The 27,040-nt window shown below is 40.5% G+C and overlaps 1 protein-coding gene across 1 annotated transcript; it reads left to right on the top strand.

The window, feature by feature from the left end:
* Positions 1–941: 941 nt before the first annotated feature.
* Positions 942–26,803, top strand: sntg1 (syntrophin, gamma 1; the record flags this gene model as incomplete). Its single annotated transcript, XM_080034224.1, has 19 exons — positions 942–1,082; positions 9,204–9,404; positions 10,210–10,259; positions 11,889–12,023; positions 13,334–13,390; positions 13,610–13,667; positions 13,768–13,811; positions 14,248–14,289; positions 14,603–14,705; positions 15,372–15,454; positions 15,794–15,924; positions 16,928–17,057; positions 19,749–19,787; positions 21,203–21,319; positions 23,797–23,868; positions 24,334–24,486; positions 24,680–24,772; positions 26,362–26,472; positions 26,621–26,803. Exons 3-19 carry the CDS (start codon positions 10,233–10,235, stop codon positions 26,801–26,803), a joined length of 1,578 nt encoding a protein of 525 aa, XP_079890350.1. The 5' UTR covers positions 942–1,082; positions 9,204–9,404; positions 10,210–10,232.
* Positions 26,804–27,040: the final 237 nt, after the last annotated feature.

The following is a 27,040-nucleotide window of genomic DNA, read 5'->3' as shown; positions in this document are numbered from 1 at the left end:
GTATGTAGGCTATGGGCCCACAGTGTGTGCGTGTGTGTGTGTGTGTGTGTGTGTGTGTGTGTGTGTGTGTGTGTGTGTGTGTGTGTGTGTGTGTGTGTGTGTGTGTGTGTGTGTGTGTGTGTTCTTGTTCATTGACAACCAAAAGTGACTAACGAGAAGACTGAAACAATACACCCATCAGCTGTTCTTCCCTTTCCTTTAAAATAACATTTAGCTGAGGGAAGTTGTTACCCACACACAAAGGCACACAAGGTAAACATAACTTTGAGCTTGGAGCTGTGAGTTGAAAAAAAAATCGAATATTATTTTTCGTTTGTCTTTTGCCGCAGATTTCAAGGCAAACCCTTGGTGTGAACCCCCTGTGAATTCCCACATTGACACACACACACACACACACACGCACGCACGCACGCACACACACACACACACACACACACACACACACACACAAACACGCACAACCGCAGTGCAAGCAAATGTAATTGGCAGAAGAAGGGAAAAAAGAGACACAAACCTCTTTTGCGCGAGTGTTGTGTTGAAAAAGAGCAGCAGCTGGCATCACAGGAAACAGAAATATGAAATTAAGAAAAAAGTAGTATCATGTAATATTTAAGAACCCAGAGTTGTGCGGGTGCCTGGGGTAAACGGTCGACGCGCGCCTTAAACCAGCCGCATGTGATTTCCAGCTCACACAGTCATTTTGGCAGCACGATGCGAGGCAGAAGAGACGGACACGGAGCTGTGAGACTGGACCCTCTGCCAGAGATGTCGACGGAGAGGAATCCCTGAAAAACGCCGATGCTCAGGAAATATGGACAAAAATCTCCTTCTCTGTGCTAGTGCGGGCTGATTTTCTTATTATTTTCTCCTGTCGGTATTTTTTTTTACACCTCGCTATACAGAGAAGTGGACCAGGATGCCGTGTGGGCGATGCTGCCACAAGGGATACATTGTGATTTCACAGAGATCTTGTAGCAACCGTTGCATCAATTAAAAGATAAGAAAAAAAAAGCCGTCACCCAAGGGCTCGGAGACCGATGGTGATCTAATAAGACTTCACCACCTGTTACTAGAAATATCAGGTAAGCCTCACACAGAGCGTTTTTTTCTTCTGCCTTTACATTGACAGTGCCTCAGAATACAGAGCTTGACGTTGGTAGTTAATTACTATGGCAAACACCCATGAAACGAAACATTAATCCTGTTATAACGTACTTTTTCTTTTTTAAATCTAACACGTAATATGCTTAAATGCTGCACACCAAGATTTATGAACCAATCAGCTTTATGATCCTATGGATGATAAGGCAGCACATCCTCATACGGTCACATTTTTGTGATGCACTGAGCTGAACACTTATAATGGGTCCCATGGTAGGAGCACTGATACATTATTGTATGATTTGCAGGGAATATATATGGGCTCCCAGAAACCTTTGCATTGCCTCAGACACAGTGCAGGCAGGTAGACCAGCATGCACCCGCAGTTCCTCCAGCCAGTGCAGTTGCAGCAGACCTTATCATCCACAGTAGCTACTCTCTCTCTGCACAGGATGCCAATAACGTCAGCATAGCTACTTAAAAAGGCTATTTTATATCTCACACAACCACTGAACTATTCTATAATCCCCCACCCGCAGTTTTAAGGCGACGTCCGCCAGTGATTAACCAGAGGAGTGTTTCAGCACAGCCTGGGCTGCTGCTGGTCCAGGGTGTTTTATTAGCCTCGCAGAAAAGCTCCTGAATCCTCCAGTATTTCACAAAATTTATGTGGCGTCTTTCCACTATTAACTGGTGGTGTGGGTTGTTTTTTCTCATGGTGGTGGTGCTGGCCAGGTGACTGACCTGTCAGTGCAGTCAGTTTGTATCTAAAATGCCCCTTTGAGATGCAAAAAATCTCAACTTCACATCAGGGATTTCTAGGTTCTGTCAGCCCAGGACGACTTGCAAACAAAACCTCAAACGAGCCACAGTGAGGCGAGCTGATCCATTCCTGCGGTCATAGGTCAGGAGCAATCTCTTTGATGTAGTGAAGGTCTAGCCGTCCTGCGGAAAGGGAGAAAGACGTTGACATGTCATTGACGATTTTATGCCCCGGCTCACGCATCTCCCCCTCCCCCTCATTTCTGCCTATGTTCTAAATCAAAGGGCAGTTGTGGCCAAGTGAAAGACGAACACTGGCAGACAGTCAGGCCTGAGTGAAATGGTGTGTCAGTCATTGTCTGGTCAATGTGTCATACAGAGAGAAAGAGAGAGAGAGAGAGAGAGAGAGAGAGAGACGACTTGTTTGAATCCGTCATAACGCTGACAACTGGTAAAAAGCCAAGACTATCACAAAGTTTTACCCACCAACACTATCACCATCATCAATCGTGATCTGGAAACACAATGTCCCACGCTGCACATCAAGGAGTAATCAATAATCCGCTGTTCGTCCTGCAACTGAATCCCACTGGGTCATTTAAAGAGATCCGGACTAGTTAAATGTCTTGAAATATACAAGTGGGAGAGGTTTGTCCTTGGGCATTACTAGAAGCAGTAAATGTACATATTGTCATCAATTATGTATGTTCACACATTTGCACTGCTGTTACTCTCCCCCATTGCATCACCCAGCAGATTCACATGTAGCAGTTGTGCTGAATATTAAAGGGTAACAACAACACTTTGAGCACTTCCCAAAGCATCATTTCACTTTTTAATGCCACACACGGCTTTATGCAGTGACCTATTTGGACCATAAATAAAGGAGCTTCTCGCCTGAGAACGATGCGACAGAAAACTTTTTAAAGAGGTCCCAGAGGAGAATGGATGAGCAGCAACGGGTTACACAGGGAAAGTAAAAAGTAAAAACCGAGAAACAGGATTACGCTGTTTGGTACCTCACAAAGTGAGTGATCCTTTAACATTTCCCTCCGGCGGTTGTTCCATCTAAAGGGCAGCTTGGAGAGCCTACAGTATGTCATTGTAAAAGCTGGACATCTTCATTACAATCCAGCCCCAGAGACCCGGCAGCAGAGAGACAAATGCACCACCATGCCTGTGTGCTGTATTCTGTGTGGCTTTTATAGTGACTGTGTGTTTGGTCGACCGTCCATTACAAACTGCTCCAGATGTTCAAATTTGCAGACGACAAGAAGCCATATGCTTTTATTGTGGTGTGATGTATGAGCGACATCAGCACAAATAAACTAAAGCTGTAGATTTTCTCTTGTCAGAAAGTGCAAAGAGACATGTCCATGTCACAAAGTCACTGTCATGCAACACGAAAACCATTAGCCTGGCTTGGCGGAGAGACTGATTGCTAATGAAGCGAATGCACAGCAAACTCTCATGGCTGGTAAGACGGAAGACACAACCCCTCATTAATATGCGGCTCATATAGCAGCCCATCTGATTTAGAGGTTCAGGACTGCAACACAGACCCACTGCTCTGGAAGCTACATGAAGGTGATAACTGCCCCCTATGAGCACTGAGGGGGTTAGATTACACATAAAGATTTATGATACTAGCACGGTGCTAAACATACAAGTGACAAAACCTTACATAGACAACATCTTTACCTCCAACACTGGCTTTCTGTTGAGGGCGAGCAGCATTTTCCCTGTAAGCTTTACAGAGTGTAAGTAAGTAGCCCAGGCTGGACTATTTTAGGTCACACTTGATTAATGTGCAGCTTCTGCTTATTCGTTAAGCACCGCTGCTTTGACAGCTCGCTACAGACGCAGCTCAACCTGTGATGGAAGGCAGTCTCATACACTGTAAATTGCATCATTGTGTTTTCTGGGAACATTTGCAATCCATCCATCCATCCTGTGAATAGTAAAATAGCCCCAAGCAGCAATTAACCCATTTTTATTTTATTATTTTTTGCTTATGAAGGAATACACTGTATGGCCATGGCACGTTCTGTAAACTTAAACAGCTGTGAAATTGTCCACACCTCCAGCGTTTCTTAAACATTTAAATAGCGCTGAAACAATTTGTCGATCGATTGAAACTTAATTGCTAATTATGAAGACGATTGATTAATCGTTGAAGTTATTTAATCCAAGCACTGAAGCATTCAGGCATTAAATTCAAGCTTTTTTTTTAGTTTTTTCGACGTTGAATATATTCATGCTTTGCACTCTTGTTCTAACAAAAAAAGTTTTTTTAAGAATTCTCTGCGGGCTCTGGGAATCTGAACAGTTTTTTTTTTAGAGCAAACTTTATAGTAAAAATAGTTGCAGCCCTACATTTACAGTATGTTGTCATATTTTGCAGTTGATATGCTGTATATATATACAGTATATTTGCTGTTTCTAATTGATTGGTCACATTTCACTGATGGAAATGGCCATAATGGGAAATAATGTAAACAATCGCAGTGCTCCACAGGACTTAAATGTGTCATTCCGGTTGAAGCCATAAATAAGTTGCCAGAACAATTGAGAAATAGTTGTATATTTCCCTACTTTATATTTAGTAAGTGAGCAGATGTGTCCCTCGACTGTGCGGCTTCATTTGTGGCCTTGCCTTCAGCAATATGCTGAGCTTTTTAATCCTTTCATGTCCCCTCCACACAGCATGGTGCCTGTCCAGACCCCCAAGTCTCTCCAGGCGAGGCTGTTCAGGCCTCTATGGCTGATATACAAAAAAAATAACTGCATGCACGAGGATTTTTACATTTATTGTATAATAAGGAGAGTAAATGATGATATTCATAGTATAAAGAGCCTGTGTTCATTTGTTGAGCCTAATGAGGACCTTCATGTAAGATAAAGCGCTTAAATTGCCCATTCAATTTATCCACGGGCGTTGCACGATAATATCATCATAAGCTTAAGAACAAAAAAAAAAGATCAGGACCCCATTAAGGGGGCCTGTCCCTTATCCCATGCTGCAGCATCAGTTTCTTCTTGATATAATTTATGATCCTGAATGTGTCTATTTCCGCTCCCTGATATCCAGTGATATAACAGGGAACCGGTTTTTGATATGATTTTCACTGATCTAAGTTGGCACCCACCTGATATCTCGTGACTCCCTGTGGCCAAAAAACATACATCATAGTCAGCAAGGTCAAGAGCTTGAGTCTATAAATATGTCCATCACTAGTTTACTCCTCAGCCTATCATTCATAAAATGTGGACATGCTGAGAGCCGCCGGCTGTTACTTGGGCTCAGGAATTGACTAATGAGGTAATGGAAGACTTCTTTTTTGACAAATGCTCATGAAAGAATTCCAAACACGATAAGTATACTCTTCCTGCCTGAATCCATCTTCAGCGTAAGATGAAAGAAAAGAAAGAGAAGTAGTACCTCCAGCAGCACAATAGACAGACCCAGTTGAATGCCAGATGAGCTCTGTAAATACAACTGTTCTGAGAGTTTGAGTTTGATAGGTTTTAATAATAATCATACCGTGCAGCCCTATAATTTTCAAACAAAAAAGCTGTAAGCAAATATGTACTTTTTCCAGCCTCTTAAATGTAAATATGTGTTGTTCAGTCTTCCATGATAGTCAATTGAATATCTTTCAAGTATTGTTGTGATGTATGGGTCAAAACAAGCAATCTGTAAACCTCACCTCAGAGTCGAGGAATATGTAATCATCATCAACACCAAACCCGTCAAGTGATTCATAGGAAAGATCATTGGCAGACGAATCAATACTTTACAAGATTGTTATTTGCAGCCCTGAAATCAAAGAAGGAATAGTTAAAAAAACATATTTTCTAGAAGCCACTTGATTTTTTTTCTTTGACTAGGGCATATTTCATAAAAAATACCAAATAAAATCATATCACTGCACTTTAATTACATTCTCCATTGCATTCCATACTTATTATATATCTAACTCTAATAAATACACAAAAAACAAGGCAGATACAAATAAATTTGAGAAGGGAAGAAGACTACTTACAACTCGCTAACATTGTTTATCAAAGAACCTTAACATCCCAGCAGCATTCACAGACACCCACAAAAAATCTGCCTTTATAGTCAGGACTGCCTCCAGATTCAGATCCATTAGTTTTTTTGTACATTTCAAAGTCATTATTACTGAAACATGTCCAAATGGGAAAAAAGGGGTTCCAAACATTTTAAAAATTGATCAAGAAATAACTTAAATCTTGGATTTATTTTTCAGACTTAACAAAAATGGGTAAAAAGATTAAATAGATTCAAGATGTTGTACATTGCTGGCAACTCACAACACAACATGTCATTATGTTTTCTAATATTAAGTGTGCAGAACCTGTGAAACATCGCCTCTATAAAGCTGTTGAAGGTGTGCTGGTCTCCTCTGGGATACTGTAATATTTTGAGTAACAAAATATCGGCTATCAACACTTGCCAAATTAAAAAGCTGCACTCTCCCAGGCGCCATATGTTCCAGGTCGCAAAACAAGTGAACATACAAGTAAGTAAAAAGCAATCTCAATTTTTCAAGCGGTAAAACTATATTTGCAGAGCACTCTGCAGACAGCAGCTCCACCTGCGCGCACAAGTGGCCATTCATCATCCTCTATGGGCCACAGCTGTCTTCAGGTCTGAGAGGAAGATGTCATGTTACAATCTCCACATCAAGCGGGCTATCTAACTCCTCTGCTCTCTCTCTCTCTCTCTCTCTCTCTCTCTCTCTCTCTCTCTCTCTCTCTCTGTTGCTCTGCCATTGTGTCAAAGACGAGAGCATCCTTTGAACAAAACGTTGCTTGGCAAATTGGTAGGACTGAAAAATATCTGATGGCGCAGTTGTAAAGAGAGTAACGCTGACTCGACTGTAAAGAGGCACAAAAAAGGGTCAGCCTATTGCATCTCCGGATTCTCCAGGAAAACAAAAGGGAAGTGCTGGCGTCTTGAGGTGGAGGGGTGGGGGGGTTTGTACATGAGTCCACCTGCTTAGACAAAGTGCTCGTCTCTGAGCACTCAGACACATTTTTTTCAGCTGACCATGTGAAGACATTCATTTTACTCAAAGCAGGTCCACAAATGATGTCAGGATTTCTCTAACATCCATTACAGAGCTGGCTTGGTCTCTGACGCCGACAGCTCGATGCTGTAGATTGCAGGAGCAGGTGGAGAAAGGCCGAAGACAAACTCTGATGTATTTCAAATAGATTTTTTCTACTGTCAATTAAACTACAATAATCTGTAAAATCTGTAAGGCAAGGCAAGGCAATTTTATTTATATAGCACATTTCAGACACAGGGCCATTCAAGGTAAGACACATATTGACGGAAGACAACATAATAGATTACAAATACTTGGAAGGGCTGAACGTGTGATGAAATGCACCACAATAAGAGTTTATAATACATTACATTATATGATATTAACATCACTTGATTTTTATTATTTGTACACATTGTACATAATGGATGTATACCATTTAATAGAAATTGTATATTTTGCCGTTTATTAAACTAAAACTCCCAACAAATACCTCATTTATTCAGGGATATTATCTGACAAATCATGTGAAATACCCCCCCAAAAAATTCACAGATCTCTTTAAATTACAGTTCTGAACTCAATGATTTTTGATTTATGATCAGAAAAGACCAAGAAAAGCAGAACATTATCAGAGGTAGAAACATGTTTGGCATCCACAAAATGACTTAAGGTGCTGTAAGCGGAATGGTTCTTTTTGCTAACTTCCTGTCAGTTACTGCAGTTAGCAGTCCCCTCGCTTGTCCCTACGTCACCATATTAATGCACTGCGGTCTTCAAGCAGCGAGTTATCTAGCATCATCTCAGATGAGTAATTGTGATAAAACATGATAAAAACCATCAAAATAGACATTGGGAAGGATTTTTACCTGCTCCGCCATTGTAGGCGCATAAACATTCACCCATCTGTCCTCTGGCATGCACTGGCAGTGAGACCATGAGTGAGACGGGTGTCGGTTTGTAGAATTCTCTCTTGTGATTGGATATTAATTTCGGGATCTGACAAAAAGTTTATTTGCCGATTACATGCAGAGCAGCTGACTTGAGAGATCGGCTTTATGAAATGCGCACATTATGTAAGTGATCACTGTATGAATAAAGAGCGATTTAACACTTATATTAACATAAATAAATCGCTTACTTCACCTTTAATTGATTATCAGAATTCTGCCAGATGAACTTCCTGTCAAATGATTAATCAATTAAATCATATTACATATACAAGATGAGCAGTATTACCATAATTTTCAGTATTCTGTAATTATGTATTCCACACCTACGCTGCAAATTCTATTAAAATGTAGACTCAGTTGCTAGGTACAAGTCCAAATGAATTCATGCTCATTTCACCCATATTAATGAGGTGAGCAAAACATGAGAAAGTGCCGAAGGATGTAATTTAAGAGTTGAGTAATATTATTAAATACACAAAATACCACTCGTAATTACAAAGGAAACTAAACTAAATGTAAGTAAAACGTTTCAAGTGGTGAACTGCTTCAGGAAATGAACCTTTTCTGCATTGACTGTAACATAATATAAATGCATCACTCTCTTTTCTCTCTCTGCACTTTAACACATAACAAACAAACAAGAATGCATTTTCAAGTTAATTCAAGGCCGCTCTTACTGTATAATCAGCAGTGGGTGACTCTGATGCATAAATTTCAGCTTGAGATACATATACATCTGCATGTTTTTTTGATCCTGTGTAGAGCAACATCATAGTGGCAACACTTACAACAATGCATACTAACAAAGACGGGCTTCTCAAGGGTTTGCGCTTATAGTTGGCATACTAGAGATCCAAGAAAATGGAAGAATATGAGTTAATTGCATTTTGGCGTTCGTGCACCTGAATCCACAGGTTTTTTTGTTTGGTTTTCTTTAACGAGTGTGGTATTTGAGAGGGTTCTTCATCACAGGCTGAGGAATGGGATTTGTAGTTTTGAGTTTGCTTTAAAAATGTCGCTTTCTTGTAGCAGGTGACTTTAATTGAGGATTTACGCTGTGAATTGCATCTGATTCAGCATCCCACATACAGTACATGCACGTAGACATGTTGACATAACACTTTCCTGTATGGTTGGCAACTGTATGATCGCATCATTTCAGTCACAGTCAGAAGCTTCTCATCAACAGTGTTTAATTTGTTATTGTTTTGAATTTGTAGGCTTAAATTCAATTCCATTTCATCATCTGCGTTTGGGTTTTTCAGTATTTCTGAATGTTACCATAACCACATCCTCCTGTTCTTACCAGAGCGCGACCACCAAACACTCGGAATAATCCTGCAACACCCTACAGCCAGCCAGGTAGAGTTGACAGCATTGGTCTACCGCCACCCAAGTCTGACAGCCATGATTCGGGAAGACCCTCTGCTGCGGCTTCCATCAGGGACCAAGTCGCTGCTCCATGGCTAGATCCCACCGTAACAAAGAGCAAGGGGCCTTTTCTACTGAGGTAAGTACATAGACTGTCTCCCCGGAACAGGTTCTGTAATTGAAGTGCGAAACCTTTTTTCTGCCTGCACTCGTTTTGTCGAGTAAAGCGGCAGTCCTGTCTGATTAAAACTGAGTGGAACTAGTTTATGCAAATTAGGCTCTGTGTGCATGCTGTGTGTCTGTTTAGAGCCAGTCAGATGATTAAAGTGTGTGTGTGTGTGTGTGTGTGTGTGTGTGTGTGTGTGTGTGTGTGTGTGTGTGTGTGTGTGTGTGTGTGTGTGTGTGTGTGTGTGTGTGTGTGTTGTGTGTTGTGTGTTGTGTGTGTGTGTGTGTGGGAGCTATTGGTGAGCTTACAATACCAATACCTCTCAGGTTGTGTTACTTTTATTGGATTTCTTCTCTCCAAATTGTGACTCCAGTTGTGGTTTAATGCTCGCTCTGACGAGGCATAAAAAAGCTAAGGTTTCAATGAGCGATGGATTGGATATTGAAACATTTATAAGAATACCTGGTTTCTCACCTTTTTGCCTTTGAATTATTCATCACCTTTTAATGGTTTCTGCTTTCCTCCTGGCATTGCTCAATGGGATGTTATACCTCACAGTTGAGTTTAGAGTTTAGAACACATTTAAATGAAAAATCTATTTCTCTCCATAGTCTAAGTTCCCCCATGCGAAAGGCAAGAGCAGGACTATAATGTAAATCGGCATCCTGCTCGCAGTGCTAGTTTAAATCTGCAGTACAGATTTGCTGCAGCGAGTCGGTCATTTCATTAGGCATTTGCCTTCCCCGGTTTAACTCGGTTTTGTTTTTCTCCATTGCAGTATCCCTCACTGCGTAGTAGCACATGGATTTCAAGACTTCAAATGAAGAGGTTGGTAGGACTCAATCCAATGTAACATATTGACAGTGAATTGACTATGACTATAGAGTCTAACTTGGCATGTTTGACTACATATTCAGCATCATCACTCTCCCTTCCCTTTCTTAGACATCCATTGTTACACCAATACAAATAGCTGTATAAGTCAACATGTAGAATATATGAACTCACCTTGACTCAAATCGGCAGTTACATAAGAAGATGGCGATGATGGTCCAGACTATGTGAAAGTGTTAAAGCGGCACCGTTAGCAAGTTGCTTTCTCTCTGATTGTATTATTTCTCGCTCCTGACTTGTTTTGTTTGTTTTTGTAACCTGATTGTAAATCACAATTTCTTCCTCGTCAGCAGCGGTATAATAACCTCATTTGGAGACAAAATTTCAATCCAATTTGCTGCAGGAATGCAATAATCTGTAATGTAACAATTTACAGATCAAACATTTGCACCAAAGCTCTAACCCTCTTCATGTTGTGGCTCTAGGTCCTGGGCACAAGAGATGTCCTTCTTCTACATCTTTGTCCGATCACACACAGTGCAGACTACAATGGAGTAGTCAGTAATAGAGAGGCATAGGCCTAAAAAAGGGGGGAAAGATGAGGCTAATTACGTACAACACAAGAGCTACAAGGGTTCCAGCAAGGCCTGACCACGTGAGACTCCTCCTGTCCCAGCTATAGCCCTCGTTTTGCTTCGGCTAATGACTCTCGCACACACATTACTTTCAATAATGTGAATTAATGCGTCCCTCATTTCATTTCTCATGCTGCAGCTGCAGGCGGAGGCTCATTCCTTCTTCGAGTTTTCTCATTACGGGTGAAAGATAATGTGCTCCATAAACTGACTTTGATTCAAGTTTGACCTGCAGTTGCGATACCAGCCTCTCTATCTAAGAATAGCAACAACGCCGCCAACTGTCTTGTTAAATGATGAGCCACGTATCCCGGGCGACAAGGATGCTGACACCGGTGTCTTTTCTATTAGCAGTCTTGTCAGGTGAAGGTGCTTCTCTTATTTATAATTTTTTTAAGTCAAGGACGACACGGGCATCGCAATTAGCCGGTGAGGAGGGATACGCGGAATGCAAATTTATGCGGATTAGCATTTTTTAAATGGATCACTGGAAATAGACAAAGTCCTCACACTGGCGTTTATAAAGCAGGGAAATTCAAATGTATGAGGGTGAGCTTGGTTACATCCACTTAATTTCACAGGTTCCTAATTTGCCATCATCCTCATCATCCTCCTTATGCTTAGAGAGATGGAATTATTTGAGTTTTTCCCCCTTCTGTCAGAGTGGACGTAAACAAAGCACACAAAGAGAAAGCAAATGTTATCACAACTCAGAAAAAGCTGCACTGTTTCAGAGCCTGCTCATTATTTTACGTTTGGTCTAAATATGGGATTATTACCAGAGCTCCAAATATGTTTTTTTAATGTTCCAACATTAGCATTAACAAGTAAATAAAAAATAAATAACAGGCATCGCATATACACTGATTGCTACCCGATTTCCATTTTCATTCTGCAACAAGTATTCTCAACAAGATTTCATTTCATGGCCAGTTAATTTAGTCACGGAGGGGATGATGAACGATGTTATCTTTTTGACCGTTCGCAGACAAAGACTGGGATTTATTTGATGCAAGAAGGTAATGAGGAGCCATTTAATATTCGACTGCACTTGGCCAAAGATATTCTGACCATTCAGGAACAAGATGTCATCTGTGTGTCGGGGGAGCCTTTTTATTCAAGTGTAAGTAAAACCCAGTTCCTCAATGCCGACACCACACCACGCTTCATATGCTCATAGTACATAGATAACAAGCAACACGTCCTGCACAATAAATGAAGGTCACAGCACAAAGACACTGAGTGCATTCAGTCTCAGTCTGTGTTAATGACAAACAGTTCATGTATTCCTCATACATCAAAATGAGCTATTAAATAGTGACTCACCTGCCACATCATGCAGGTAGAGAGTGAAATTGTTAGGCCACACTTGTCATCATGTCTGACGACTTTTTACTCGCCGGGTCCGTGACCTTTTCTCAAAAAGCCATTATTCATTCTATAACATTTTTACAGGGTGAAAACCTTCAAAGACAAAGTGGAAACATAATAATAAAGACTGACTGAAGACGTTGGTCTGTTATACAACCTTAGCATGTCAGGAATGTGGCTGTAGCGACCGATTCGACCTTTATATTTAATAGAAAGGGTTGAATATTCTGCTCACTATCGGCGCTAAATGTATTTGGAAAAAAAATGTCAGGCATCAAAATCGTAATATGAAACACGAAGGCCTTTGGATCCACAGGCTGTAACAAATCAATAGAAAAAGGGTGTCAAATCACCAAACCCTGAGACAATTACACAATCAATAACATCTCTATTATGATACAAACCAGATAGAATTCAATAGAGAATATCAAACACAAACAAACAAGCTGATGGACTGTAGAAAAGTGTGACGTTCAAATAGGGGAGAAGGAAAGGAGGTTTTGACAGCAACTATTAAGAATTTCATATCCATACTTGAAAAAGTCTTGATATGATGCAATTCTCTCAGGTGGTCTGACACCCCTTTGCGCTTGCTTGTTGCTTGTCGAGACTATTGACTGTATTTGAAAGTTGGTTGAGACCTGTGGCTCTAAAATAAAGAGGTTGTTGTTTCATATGGAGCGAAAAGGTGCATTTTTCATTAAATGTTTGGGGCTGGCAGTGTGCCAGAAACACTTTTTTTTGTTTTTTTTGCAATATTATGCCTCGTTTTGCACCTTTTCTACTGCCACTCAATAATCATCAATATGTATAAGAAACAATTTGTGGAGGGATCACATGTGAATATCCTAACATGACTCCATTGAAAATCTTGTGCTGTTAGAAATGAATTATAACGGCTTACTATGTGTCATAAGTTATACTGGAAAAAACACACACTGATACTTTGAAATGCATGTTATCATTTAATATACAATCCATATGTTTTAAAGTTGTTTGTTCTGTTGTGAGCGCTCCCACCGGCTCGGCAGCATCAGTCTGAACTCATTTCATCTCTTCCAGGAGAGGACTGTAACGATCAGGAGGCAGACAATCGGAGGGTACGGCCTGAGCATCAAGGTAATTTAGATCCCAGCTGATTGGGCTGCTCCTTCCAACTTCTTTAGATTAACCCCGTACATGTGTTATTGATCACCCTCTTGTCAAATGGCAATAACAGCGTTAGCCGAGGGGATTCACAAGACAATTGAGTCGCCCCTCGAGTGTCTTCGTGTCTTGCTCAGTGTCTGTGATGCCCTTTTTTCCTCCTGATTCACTTAATTACATTTCTCTCCTCAGGGTGGAGCAGAGCATAAAATCCCTGTTGTGATATCAAAAATATCAAAAGAGCAAAAAGGTATATTGTTGTTATTCGGAGAACTTTTTTGACACCTTACATTTCATTCCTCTGGTTTGTTTTTCTTTGAAGTGATTACATTTTTAATGTTTGTCCCTAGCTGAACTCTCTGGCCTGCTATTCATTGGTGACGGCATCCTTCAGGTAAACTATGCCAAAATTTGCATGAACGCCCATTGTTTACACATTTCTCACTCCTTCTCTGCAAAATAACACCTACTTTATCCCTCACAAATTCACGTTACGCATTTCCCACAACACTGTGTTGTATTAATTATACACCCCCTATAGGTATATGTCACATTCCAAAGTCTTTCATTTTGTGACACGTATCTGGGTATAAAAATATCTCCCTCATCTCGTCCCTCTCGGCTAATATCGGTGCAGAGGAGACGTTTAGAAGCCAGCCAAGGGGTTTTCTGTATTCATGGCAACTGTGTGGATGTGTCTCTTTTGTTTACAGTGTTGCAGTAACGGTTATTGTGCTTGCCTCATTAACCATTTTGAAGATAAGAGCTAAAGTAATATGAAGCCAGTGGTCTTATTTAGGGTAACGATTTTTACTGTTGTTTTTTTCTAGATAAACGGAATCAACGTGAGAAGCTATCGCCACGAGGAAGTGGTAAGCTGTCTGCCCACATCTCACATATTTCCTCCACTGCAGCAGCTCTTTCAGAAAACTTATCTTGCATCACGTTACGAGCTGTATCTTTTTTCGACACTTGAAGGCATTTTTTACTACTGTATTCTAAAATTTAACTGTGAGAAATACGTGTGTAAGCAGCAGCATAACGTGTGTCTGTGTGATTCTCTTATCTTGGCTTATCGTTGTGCGTTAGAAATTAGCACTCCATGTTTCATAACAGCAATCTATCTGCACAGAAGCCTCACAGTTTACAGCTCCCACAATAAAACATATCGTTTCTACTTTCCAGGTGCAGGTTTTGAGAAATGCTGGGGAAGAAGTAACACTAATGGTCTCTTTTCTAAAGAAGACTCCGGCCTTTCTGAAACTGCCTTTGTGCGAGGACTGCACATGTGAGAAACCTCTACACACACACTCTCATTAAAGTATATAACCCCTACTGCTGCAGTGCAACAAAAAATATATTAAACATGGGTATTTATAGCAGGTATTATTTTCTGTCAAGGATTGGTTGTCCTGGTGACTAAACTCCTGCCTGAAGAGTGTGAATTCAGTTGCCCCCGACCCTATCGCTTTTATTAATCTCATCTTGACAACCACTAAGTAAAAATGCTCCCTTGTTAAAGAATGGGTAAATTAAATAAAAAAGGGAAAGGCGCAGACAAGATGCCAAAGTCTATACAGAAAGCCTGGCATTGCTTTTGCATTTCTTGTGCAAGTGTCCGCCTGCCCATCATCGGACGTGAAAGCTTATATAAACTTCATTCATACTCGTATGTAGGCCAGGTCTACTGGCCATACAAGCAGTCAACTGACTACAAATGGGCCCAGAGCAGGCGCTAATACACTAGAGGAGAACAAAGCGACACACTCTCTGTTGTTGATAGCCGTGATTCACTGCAGTGGGGAGACTTCAAACAGATGGAGGTGTCGCTCTGAGTTTGAAAGGTTTATCGGCCTTTTGTGTGTGTGTGTGTGTGTGTGTGTGTGTGTGCGTGCGTGTGCGTGTGTGTGCGTGTGCATGTGTGTGTGTGTGTGTGTCCCTGCTGTATTTACAGGCATCCCCAGTGACCAGAGCAGCGGGACTTCCTCTCCACTGTGTGATAGCGGTCTGCATTTGAACTACCACCCCAACAACACGGTACTTCTTTTCACTGGCCTTCTCCTCTTGACTTGACTTGACTGACTGTGAACTGTCCCTCTGTTACAATGCAGCAGCAGAAAGTCGGTTCCATTCAACCATTCAACTGTCACCGCTTGCTGCTGATAACCGGGGATGCTTCTAGCTTTATCTTTAGAGGCAGAAGGGGGTGAATCAGCTCTCTTCTGTTAGCTCGGGCTCACTCAGCAGCAGCATAGGAGGATGCAGGACTCAAGCTCTTGACATGTTAGCTGTTTGAAATGTGTTTTCTTGAGGTGCACGGGGAAACAAACGACAAGGCCTTTTTTTCTAAATTGTGCTTCACCACGCCTTCTGCAGGACACGCTGTCTTGTTCGTCGTGGCCCACCTCCCCAGGGCTTCGCTGGGAGAAGAGATGGGTGGACCTGCGCCTCATTCCACTGCTCCACTCGCGGCTGTCACAGTACATGCCGGGCTCTGACGTCTGCAGGTGAGCTGTAGTGGGGTGGGGGGCGGGGGGACTTCATCTTGAAAGAGTAAGGTCGGTTGTCTCTCCCTATGAGGCTCCACACAACGCTAGTACTTCTTAGATTCTTCTTTTTTTTCTTTCCATATACTTCGTCTCTTTTAGTAATTTTATAATTTTCTTCTATTTGATATATCTATTTATATGCTTTGATATGCTGTAGACTCTATAGTGTATGCTTGACATTATAACCCATTAAGGCTGTCGATAAATACATTTCCATTTTGCTACACTGTGATTTATAGAAACAGTAATCTTGTGGATTGACTCCTAATGGACCACTTGGCATGGTGGAGCTGATTAACTGAACATTGCACACAAAGATCCTGTATGTTTTGTTTTTAGATTGATAAGCCATGGGTTAAGTTTATTTTACAGCAAAATGAAGAACAACTTTGATTTTGTTTTCATCATTTTAGACTTAAAGCAGGCTAGAGTAAAGAGGCAGTTTTGCTTTATCATATTTATTGTGGGTTATGAAAGTTTAAGTATGCTGTGTTTTGAAACCGTGTTGATACATTTAAAGTGGCTTTAAGTGTTATTTTTATAATAGCAATGTATCAAATGACAGTGTGAAAGCAATATGATAATGTGAGTTTCAGCTCATTGTTAAGACATCTGGTCTGCTTTCTTAGTGCTGACAGCGGGCAGCTGTTTTTACTTATAAAAAGCTCTTAAAACACATGGTCCACTACCTGCTATGCAACAAATAACAGCCACACAGTATGCGACTAGCTGGTGAACACAGTGGAGCATGTAGCAACCCTTCTGCATTTTATGTTTGTAGTGAAAAGCAGAGTGAATATTGGACTTAAATCCATCAAGTGAAAAGATGAAAAATGTAAACTAATGGCTTCCTTGATTGTTGTAAATCAATAACAAGAGTAATGGTCTCAATGTACTTCGCAGTTATTGGGCTACAAACTACAAAATCACACTGCTCCTGTTTCTCTCTTAATCCTATCAGGAAAAATGCCTTCCAAGTCATAGCTGTGGACGGAGTTTGCAGCGGAGTTGTACAGTTTCCCGCAGCTGAAGACTGCCTGGACTGGCTTCAGGCACTGGCGAGCAACATTTCCAATCTCACCAAGCACAATGTGAGTTTGAAACAATAATACTTGTTAGCTCCACAGCCACTTCCAGACCCGCATGAAAACCAATAAGATATTGGGTTTATGTGCTAATGCAACAGAATTTCAATTGGATTGTCTAACATTCCCTTTGCAAATGTCACAGTTTTAAGTAGACACATTCTTATGTCTTTTCACACTATGAGTAAAGTACACACTTGTGTCCTGCCTGAAGTCACAATAACCATGATTACACTTACTCTCTACAAACAGGGATTTTTAATTATCATACATCCATTGGTGAGGCTGTGTGTGTTTGCGTTTGTGTGAGGGATGGCTTTGTCTGTGTCTGTGGGTGTGTGCTTGTTTGTGTAAGTCTCCCGGGAATAATGGAGCCCTGGTTAATTGGAGTGGACATGAGGGACATACTAAACACTGCACTGATCACCCACTGCCAGCATGGCCTCAATAATCTAGAGTGTATTTCTCATTCTGGCTTTGGCATGTACTGAGGTGTTTGAGTGAGCTGGTGACCTACAGTAAAAGGGTGTAGGACACACAGAGGTCCGCCAAAAGAATGTCTCATTGTAAATATTATGTGATTTTGAAATGGCTGAACCATCAGTGATGTCAATAAGTAACTTTGTGACAGTTCATAATATGCTTCAAGTAAAAAAAAAAAAAAAAAGGGAAAATTCAAGCAAGGCTAGCAATCACTGCTAGCATCTCTGTGAGGCTGTGGGCACATAGGCGCTTTGAGATAAATGCTAATTTTAGCATGGAAACATGCTGCTGGCCGCAGGACTAATGTTCACCATCATCATTTAGTCTCTTAGCATGCTAAACTGTGTTAATTAGTACTCAACGCAAAGTACAGCTGTGGCCAATGGTGAGGCCATAAGTTCTGCAAATATTTGGTCAAACAGACATTTTGACCTGACGATGGCACTTGTTGGAAAATGTAGGAAATCACCAAAGTTATTACCATATATACCCAGAGGGGAACCTGAATGTCTTTACAAAATCCCATGGTAGTCCAGCCAATTGTGGTTGAAAAATGTCATTCAAAACCACAAGTGTCAACAGCATGGTGACGCTGACAGAAAAGTGAGGGGATCCTCAAAATCAGTAGGATTAATCTTTTGGTGACTATAAATGTCTGGACCAAGTTTCATGGCAATCCACGCAATAGTGGTTGATATATTACAGTCAGAAATTAAGTAGTGAACCGAGAATTATGGTGGGGCTAATACATTTTTCATATTTTTTTTATCATTGTTTTAAAAAAATTAAATGATTGCTACACACACACACACACACACACACACACACACACACACACACACACACACACACACACACACACACACACACACACACAATGGTTATACTGGTTTATTTGATACTCTGCTTTTATACGATGTGTTTATGTGCTATGTGTTTTCATATGACGGTTATGCAGCCAATTGCCACAAGGGACCAATAAAGTGATTTATTGATTGGTTTACCGCGCTGAGGATCAGTCAGTCCCACAAAGTAAAACCAATAAACCTTCATGCATTTGATGGGCCTTGTGTTATCAAATTACCATCCATATTTTAAATTCATAGTTAGACCTTTTTTTCTAATTAAATTTAAATAAATGAACAGGAAACCCCCTGAAAATGGGACGATGGGACCCAAAAAATATATAAATATCAACGACCTATTAAAGAGAAAGGTCATCATTTGCTGGCTTTTTCATTTTGATCTGTTTATTGTTGACCTCCATTATTCTACACATCCTCAGGGTTCCGTTGAAGATGAGACTTAAATCTTAATGGGATCAACCTTCAAATAAAGGTTAAAATAACAGATGCCAGTAGCAGATATCATAAAACAGTAAAGGATTGCAGTGTGATGTTATTTTAATTGAATGTTTAATGAAAAAAGCAAAAAGCACAAAGAGGTGTCACATGAATGTGGTGGAGTTAAAAAAACACATACTCTGAAATTATGTAGATTATAGCAATACATAGTATAGCCTATACATACGTTCTTTAAATCAGAAATACCAATGTCAATTCCCTGTTTCCTTTACAGTCTCTCTCTCTCTCTCTCTCTCTCTCTCTCTCTCTCTCTCTCTCTCTCTCTCTCCACAAATTAAATACCAAACATCTTTATTCCTCACTCTAAACTTGGTCTACATTTCAAAATATGCTGCTGTGACTTGTTCTCGCCTCTATGGGAGGACAGGATAGGGTCCGGATGGCTTAATTTAGTGTGCCGCTTCTAAAGAAAGAGTAATAGTGATAGTACAGGCGTGGATTAGGAGCGAGTGATACCTGTGATGTGAGCAGAATGTTTTAATTTGAAGCCTGACTGCTCCCTCAGTAGTTTCCCCCTAGCTTTTATTATCACAGAGAGAATGGATTTTTTTAATGGATTTTTTTTTTAAGGAAGAGCCTGCGGTCCTTGTGGAAATGACTCTATCTATCTCATTTTGTAATTTGCATGCGTTGAATAAATGAAGTAGCTCTTACAGTGTTCCTTCAGCTGTGGTTAACATGTTAGCGCCGATACCCAGGATTCACAGTTTATTTGTTCTTTCTTGGACTTAGGTTTTCGAGGTCCCTACGGGGTCCCACAACACTTTCAAAGTCTACCAGTAATTGGTGTCTTGTTTGCTAGCAGGAGACATTTTAATGAGATATTGATGTTCTTGTTATATCTTAACAGGTGAAGAAGATTAACCGAAATTTTCCAGTTAACCAGCAGGTAAGATCTTTCTTCAGCCGTGGGCGGAGTGAGCTCCTGCTGCTTGTTTAGATTTGTCTTCCTTTAATGTGTGTATTTATTTTCTATTTTTATAATGAAAAAAAAAAATCAAGGCGTAAATCCAACCATGTCAGTCATTTAGATGGAAGGACACAGTCCCAACTTGCCTGCTATTAGAGCACTCTATTTGCATCATTAAAGTCCATCCACAAGAGACATGATCAGAAAAAACAACTTAAGTGCCTTCCGTCAGTTAGCTGGCTGTGGCATCTTTTCGTGCAAACGTGCAGAGTAAATGTAACTGTGGGGGTTCCTTTTTTTATGGGACTTATTTATTCTGGTGCCTGCCTCACAAAAACAAAGTGTGAATTCACTCGACAATACATTTGAAAAATCAAATGACATGAGAAGCGACTGCTTGTCCTGAATCTTTCACTTGCTTGTTTTGCCATCCATCATAAAAAAAACTCCAAAGAGATAAAGACATTTTTTCGCTGGCTGCAATCACCCTGACTTTAATGAGCTGTGGTGCCGAGACACACTCAGTGTCTAAAACTATGCCTCAGAACATTTGCGGTAGACACTTTGCTTTCTGCGTCTCCCTGTTGGACTAGCCTCTTTACTCTTGAATACGTTTGCCTTCCATAGGGACTCGCAATAGGACCATAGCGTGACACAAAAATACCCTTTCCATCCCTTTGACACCGTTTTGGTTACATCTCAAGAACCGTTGTGTGTATTCGACCATTGTGAGCAATGTTACAAATGAATGAGCAAGAAGACTGAATGCCCTTTGCATCAGTGTGACGAACCTTGATTTTTTAAACCAAAAAACAAGAATCTGCATTGTTAATCTTTAAAGCCTTCTGAGAACTTCTCGATACAATTTAATATTCATGAATAAAGAAGTAACAATCCCATTTTAAATTAAGAAGAAAAACATGCTTAAGAATAATTAGTCAAATGTTCAGTGCTTTTGAACTCTGGGTGTTTGGATCAAATTGTATTGACAGTGACTTTAAAACATTAATTATTTCCATGAATATATCACTTCCCCTTCATAGAAACACAATCACAGAAATCTTGCGTGGATAGCAGAGAAAGCGATTTTTGGTAGAGCGATACCATCACATAGATGCTAAAACAAATTAACAAATATTTTTTTGTGAATCTTATGACACAAACTTTATGATTGCTGAGGAAGAGAAGAGTCTTGATTTAATGTGCAACATGATATATTGATCCTATCGTTGCTAGTGTTGACACTCACAGTCACACGACTTAAGTAGTACCCGTGCTTTAGGTATAGATCCAGTCACCCCTTCCTGTGACATTGCAATATTGATCACCTATGATCCCTGTTAGCCTAGTACATTCCTCATCAATCATGACTTCTCTCTTACACTGTTTGATAGATTATCTACATGGGCTGGGCTGACGAGAAGGAGCAGGACTCCGTTCAGGACCGAATGTATTCACCAAAGTTCCTCGCTTTGAGGGGTTCCTCACTCTTCAAGTTTTCAGCACCTCCTGTAAGTTCTCAGCTTGGTCCTTACTACTACTACTTTCTTAAAAACGCCAAACCTCTGCAATTTGACTGGGTGTTGTTCAACTCAATGTTAATGTGTTGTTGAGAGGAAAAGATCTCCCGTTAGAAAACAAGGACGCTCATAATCATTTGTGCTACATCGATCCTCCTCTTGATTGATGATGATCATTAAATCTGTTTACATTCTGCCAGCCACTTAAGTGATCATGACAAGAGGGATAAGCCGTCGATGCGACTGGAGATGGGGAAAAGATTGATAGATAACCAAAATTGCCTGTGCGACTTGAATATGCTGATGTAAATGGAATATGGTAATGTAAGTGGATGGTGGAATATCGGAGCTGGCTTGTTCAGACGATGTGACAAGCTTCTTCATTACTGAAGATCTAGAATATTTCCCGCCCCAAGTGGCAAGATGACAATTTTGAATTCAACAACCATTCATCAATAATTGACTGTTCGCTAAACCCAGAAGAGAGACTGTCCCATCATAGCTTAGCAACCATGACTAGGCATGGCAGGCCCTTCAAGCTTTGGGGTTTTTACACACGATTATGCAGTGAGCATGGGAGTGTAGTTACGATGACTAAACGTCCCGGTTTCTCCAGATTCAAGATGTTTTTCAACATTCACTACCTAATTGCCCTGGTTGTAACCACAATTTCAAAAAGATTATAGACTATTATATTATACTATGTATTAATATAACAACAGTCCCCCATTCTGATGAAAAGGCCTATCATGCATGCCCCCTGAAACTTAAGCATCCCAGTTTGGGTTTTGAAAATGTGGTAATTCTAAGTGGAGTAGAAGATTGATAGGTTACCTATAAAATACAGTAGGGGAGAACGGGGTAATCTGTGCCACTTTTTACATTTGCTCCACTCTAAGCGAGCTAAAATGATTTATCACTCAAATTTACACATTTCCCATTAATTCAGGATGTTTCCTAGAAATGGGCATTAGCAGAATTTTTTCAAGACAAAGGGCAGTGAAAATATGATTGTTTTAAAAAAAGTTGTCATGTGGCTCACTTTACCCCAGCCGTGGGGTAAACTGATCCACTTACTTTTTCCACTCTGAAACTACCATAACAACACATATTGTAACAGTAAGAATTCTGAAAGCTAGCCACACATTCCAGAAAATCAGAACCAGCGAGAACAGCCTGGGACTCAGAACACAGGAGAAGACCCAACTGGATTATAACATCAGCCTGTCATACTCTACAACTAGGCCTACTCTACATTCCAGCCCTGAAGGTTACAGGGAAAGATGAGAAGGTGCTCTTTCTGTGTGTTTGCCCCAGGTCGTCTTCCTGGTGTATTTCCTTGGCATGATGGCTTTTCTACAATGTGTATGACATTTAAATAAAACACATGTCATGTAATATTACATTAAAATATGTTTAAGACTAAACTTAACTTGTGCCTCATGGTGGGGGAAAGTGAGACAGCATTTGGCTCACTTTCTCCCACCACCACAATTTGAGAAAAAACTACTTCTCTTAGCATTTCAGGCTAATCTTTAGCTAATATCATCACATGGTTTTTATATGTTGGTAGTTCATCAACACGTATGATAGAAGTTTTTCTACGTGAATACATTTGCTTTGGCACAACAGTTGATTAAGTTGACAGCAAGAACATTTACTTTTACATGCAAAATACCTATTTTGGTGAAAAAAAATGCTTACCACAGCACCATGAGGTCCTCTCTTTCAGGGCCATGGGGAAATGAGAGGGGCTTGAAAACATATATCTCACATGACCACAAATGTTTTCCGTTGCCTAGATACAGGGGATGGCTCACATTACCTGATGCCTCAGATTCCCCCGTTCTCCCCTATGTGTTTTCCCACGTGTGGGAGCCAAGAGGCTAGTATATTATGGTTAGAACAGCGTCCTGCTCTATAGGCTATTTGGCTTGGGTAAATCCAAACTTGTGTTACAAGGTGTAACGTTTGCCAAAAATATCAGTTCAATTAAAAGTAAATAATATTGTTTGAAATTACAAACATTAGGTTTAAAGCATAACTCTATTATGGCATTGGTTGTCCAAAGTCCCTCTCCTATGGTGGTAGGCCAAAGCATCCAAACCATATAGGGTTAGGTTCGCGAAAATAAATATTTATTTTAAAATGATCTATTTATCATACTAGGATAATACGACTATAGCTAAACCTTGAATACACAGAATAATGCTATTTCTAGCTGACAAAAAACTTGGTGGGATCGCTATATACAGTATGAGAATCCTGCTTTTTTCCTTCTGTGTGAAACCATAGTTACAAAATTGTAACAGTGGTAGCTGAATCTGTCCTTGTCCTTGTAAACATTACAATGGGGAGTTTGACAGCCATGGCATTTGTTTACTGCTAGTGAAACTTTTTCTGCTCTTCCATCACTATAGATAGAGCCACTCTTTTAATCAAACATAACATTTTTGTTACATTTTCAGGTGACAACATGGGACTGGACCAGAGCAGAGAAAAGCTTTACAGCGTACGAAATAATGTTCAAGATTTTAAAGGTGAGGCAGCCTGTTCCATTTTAATTGCTTGAACATTCAGAGCAGCAGACCCCGTCACATTGAGAGAATATAAAGCAGTTCACAGAGGAATGCACTCAACAAAACTATATAACTCACGATTTATTTGCCTGTGTTCTACTTCAGTCCCACAGAGACACTCAAGATTCAGATTGTGTTGTTCCTGCTCTGCAGGTTCAAGGTTACTTTGGATTTGACTGTGAGAGTATCTGCAATGATTTTATTGAAACTTTGTGGGTTCAGCTTGCTTTATGCATTCCCTCTCTCTGGGTGGTAGATATAAAGAAAAATCATTCATGTGCTCTTAAAGCCTACAATTTTTACACTTCAGTTAATAAGCCTCCCTTTAGCTTTGGGAAACTGCATTGCTGTTGCGTTGTCTTATCTGCGACATCACTCTGCCCATCTGTACCTGATCAGTTTGGCAGCCATACTGTCTTCTCTTAGGATAATGACCTTCTGGACAAGAGGAGGCACTGCTTCAGCGTGCAGACGGAGAGCGGGGAGGACCTGTTTTTCAGCGTGGAGCTGGAGTGTGAGCTGCTGACCTGGGAAAAGGCTTTTCAGATGGCCACTTACCTGGAGGTGGAGAGGATACAGGTCAGGCACCCCAACAGCAGGGCAACGTGCAGGGAATTGTGATGCTTTCAATCTAGCACACAGTTCCAGCTCAGTTGCTTCCGTTACAAAGATTGATAATGCTCATATGACATTTTTTGGCAGAAACAAAACGGTTTTCTTTTGTGCCCTTGTGTAGCTCTTGTGGATAATATTTTGATCTCCCATTCTGTAGTGTAAAACGTATGCCTGTATCATGGAGAGCCACCTCATGGGACTTACGGTTGACTTCAGCATGGGCTTTGTGTGCTTTGATGCAGCTTCAAAGGTGAGTGTGGGACTTTATCATGAATAAAAATATGCTAAAGGAGACTCAGTGGGCGATTTCAGACGACTGTTTTATACACAAACAGTAAGATGAAAAGAATCGTGCTGTCTTTTTTCGGAGCTACTAACTTGCTCTGCACTGCGTTTTGGGAGTATGAGCACATTTGTTTTGACGGCTGGTTCCCCCTAGCTCAAACCTCTTATTCTTCCCTGCAGTTCAGTTTGGCCTCTCCTCAAATCTGAGATCCTTGGAGACTACTCCACATTATGTGGATGAGCAGGACACAAGCCCTGCCATATTGTTCTCTAAGATGTTGGCCCTAATTCCTGAAATGTGAAGCAACAATCTACCCCAAGGACATTCAAAATGTTGCCAGCGTATTGTTTACAGAGAAAAATGCACAAAACACGATCCATATGTAGACTGCAATCAGAGACAATATACTTGGTGCGATTACCCTGTAATTAGGTCCCACTGGCAAATTTCAAAAACCATGTTTACAATTGGTTTCAATCGGAAATGGCAATAACATAACTCTGTTCGACAAGTTTAGATGTAATGTGCTGTAATGTTACACATTGGCTCCAGTTTTGATCAAAAGCAGCAACGTTCCTGTATATGGCACAAAATTAAAGCATTGTATTTGGAACATAGTAAACACTGATGACACTACCAAATGTTGCATCATTATATTAAGCAATGTCAGTGTGTTTTGTAATTGTTTTTGAATGTGAAATCCTTATCTGTAAAGTAACCGATATCTGCAGCTGTCGCATGAATTAGAGTAAAATTTAGCGTGCAATATTTCCTTCTAAAATGTAGGGAAGTAAAAAATATACGATATACAGTATTTGGGAAAATGCATACGCCTGAGAATGTAGTAACTTTCTGAGGAACCAGAATTTTTCTATTTAGGTCTGATAAAGATATGTAATAGTAGGCGCTTGTGATTGACACACCTTATCTTCACCTCTGTCACGGTGAGTGCTGGATGGGCTTTCTAAATGAAAAGTTGGAAGTGTTCAGTTTTAGGAATATCTGCACTGATTAAAATTCTTTTTTTTTGCCACGTTAAAAAAAAATCAATGCAAGTTCTTGTTTATGGTATGTGAGACATCCTATGCCATAAATAATGAGATTGGTGTTAGACTTGTTATTATTACAGTGGCAGGAACAGTTAGCAAAGCATTGCAGTATGTGCTGAACAGATTCATATTCATGTGAAAAAGCATGGGCAGCTGTCTACCTGAGGAGTCTGTCTGGAAACGGACTGTCTACTTGGCTGGCTGTGCAGCTTCGGTTTGTTCAGTTCGCCACTAATTGAGTCAATGAAGCTCTGCTATTTCAGGTGAAATTTCTGTGGCTTGTTAAATTTCCCAATGGCAAAAAAAATAACAAGTTCACAGCTCACAATGACTGCTACCTGGTTGATCTGCTGACGTGCCCCGTTTTTCACCCGATCCGTGTGGATTCTAACATGCATTATTCATGAAACGGTGAACCAGGAAAGAATTGAGAAGTTAGATTGCTGTAAATAAGGATTTATAGTTTCAAACCAATATACTCTTTGTAACTTTTCTACATTCCAGGCGGTACTGTGGAGATACAAGTTCTCCCAACTAAAAGGATCGTCTGATGACGGGAAAAGCAAGATCAAGTTTTTGTTCCAAAATCCTGACTCCAAATCTATTGAAGCAAAGGTAGCTTACCTTTGAGAGATGTTTGATGCTGCATGTCAAGGAAAAAGTTAATCAGCAACTATTTCTAAGCAACAAAGTCATAGAAGAAATATGAATTACTTCCTCATGAATTGAGTATAGTATGTCTTTTTTATTCCCTCTCTTTCAGGAGCTGGAGTTCTCAAACCTCTTCGCCGTGCTTCATTGTATTCACGCCTTTTTCGCTGCCAAAGTTGCTTGCCTGGACCCAATTTTTGTGGAGAGTCAAGGCACGGCGACTACAACCGGGTTTTTGTCTCTCCCCAGTATCTCATGTAATTCACAGACACCTAAACTCAAATATGCCACTTGACAGGCGCTGCCCAACCCCTGGCCCCCTCTGAAAGGACGCTGCACTTAGTTTTGACCGTGGCCCTCAAATGGTCGGACAGGGAGCAGTGAGGAAATGTTCAGGGTATGACATTATGATGGACAGCTGTATACAGCGATGGATTAAAAGCCCTTTTGGGGAGGACGATATACTTGATATGTTGAAAGCCGTTTTGGATTTTCTGGGATTTTCTGGAATAAACTGTGGACCTAAAACACA

Source organism: Ammodytes marinus (genome assembly GCF_949987685.1).
Source record: "Ammodytes marinus genome assembly, chromosome: 9".
Classification (NCBI taxonomy): Eukaryota; Metazoa; Chordata; class Actinopteri; order Uranoscopiformes; family Ammodytidae; genus Ammodytes; species Ammodytes marinus.
This window is presented reverse-complemented; position numbering and strand designations above follow the sequence as displayed.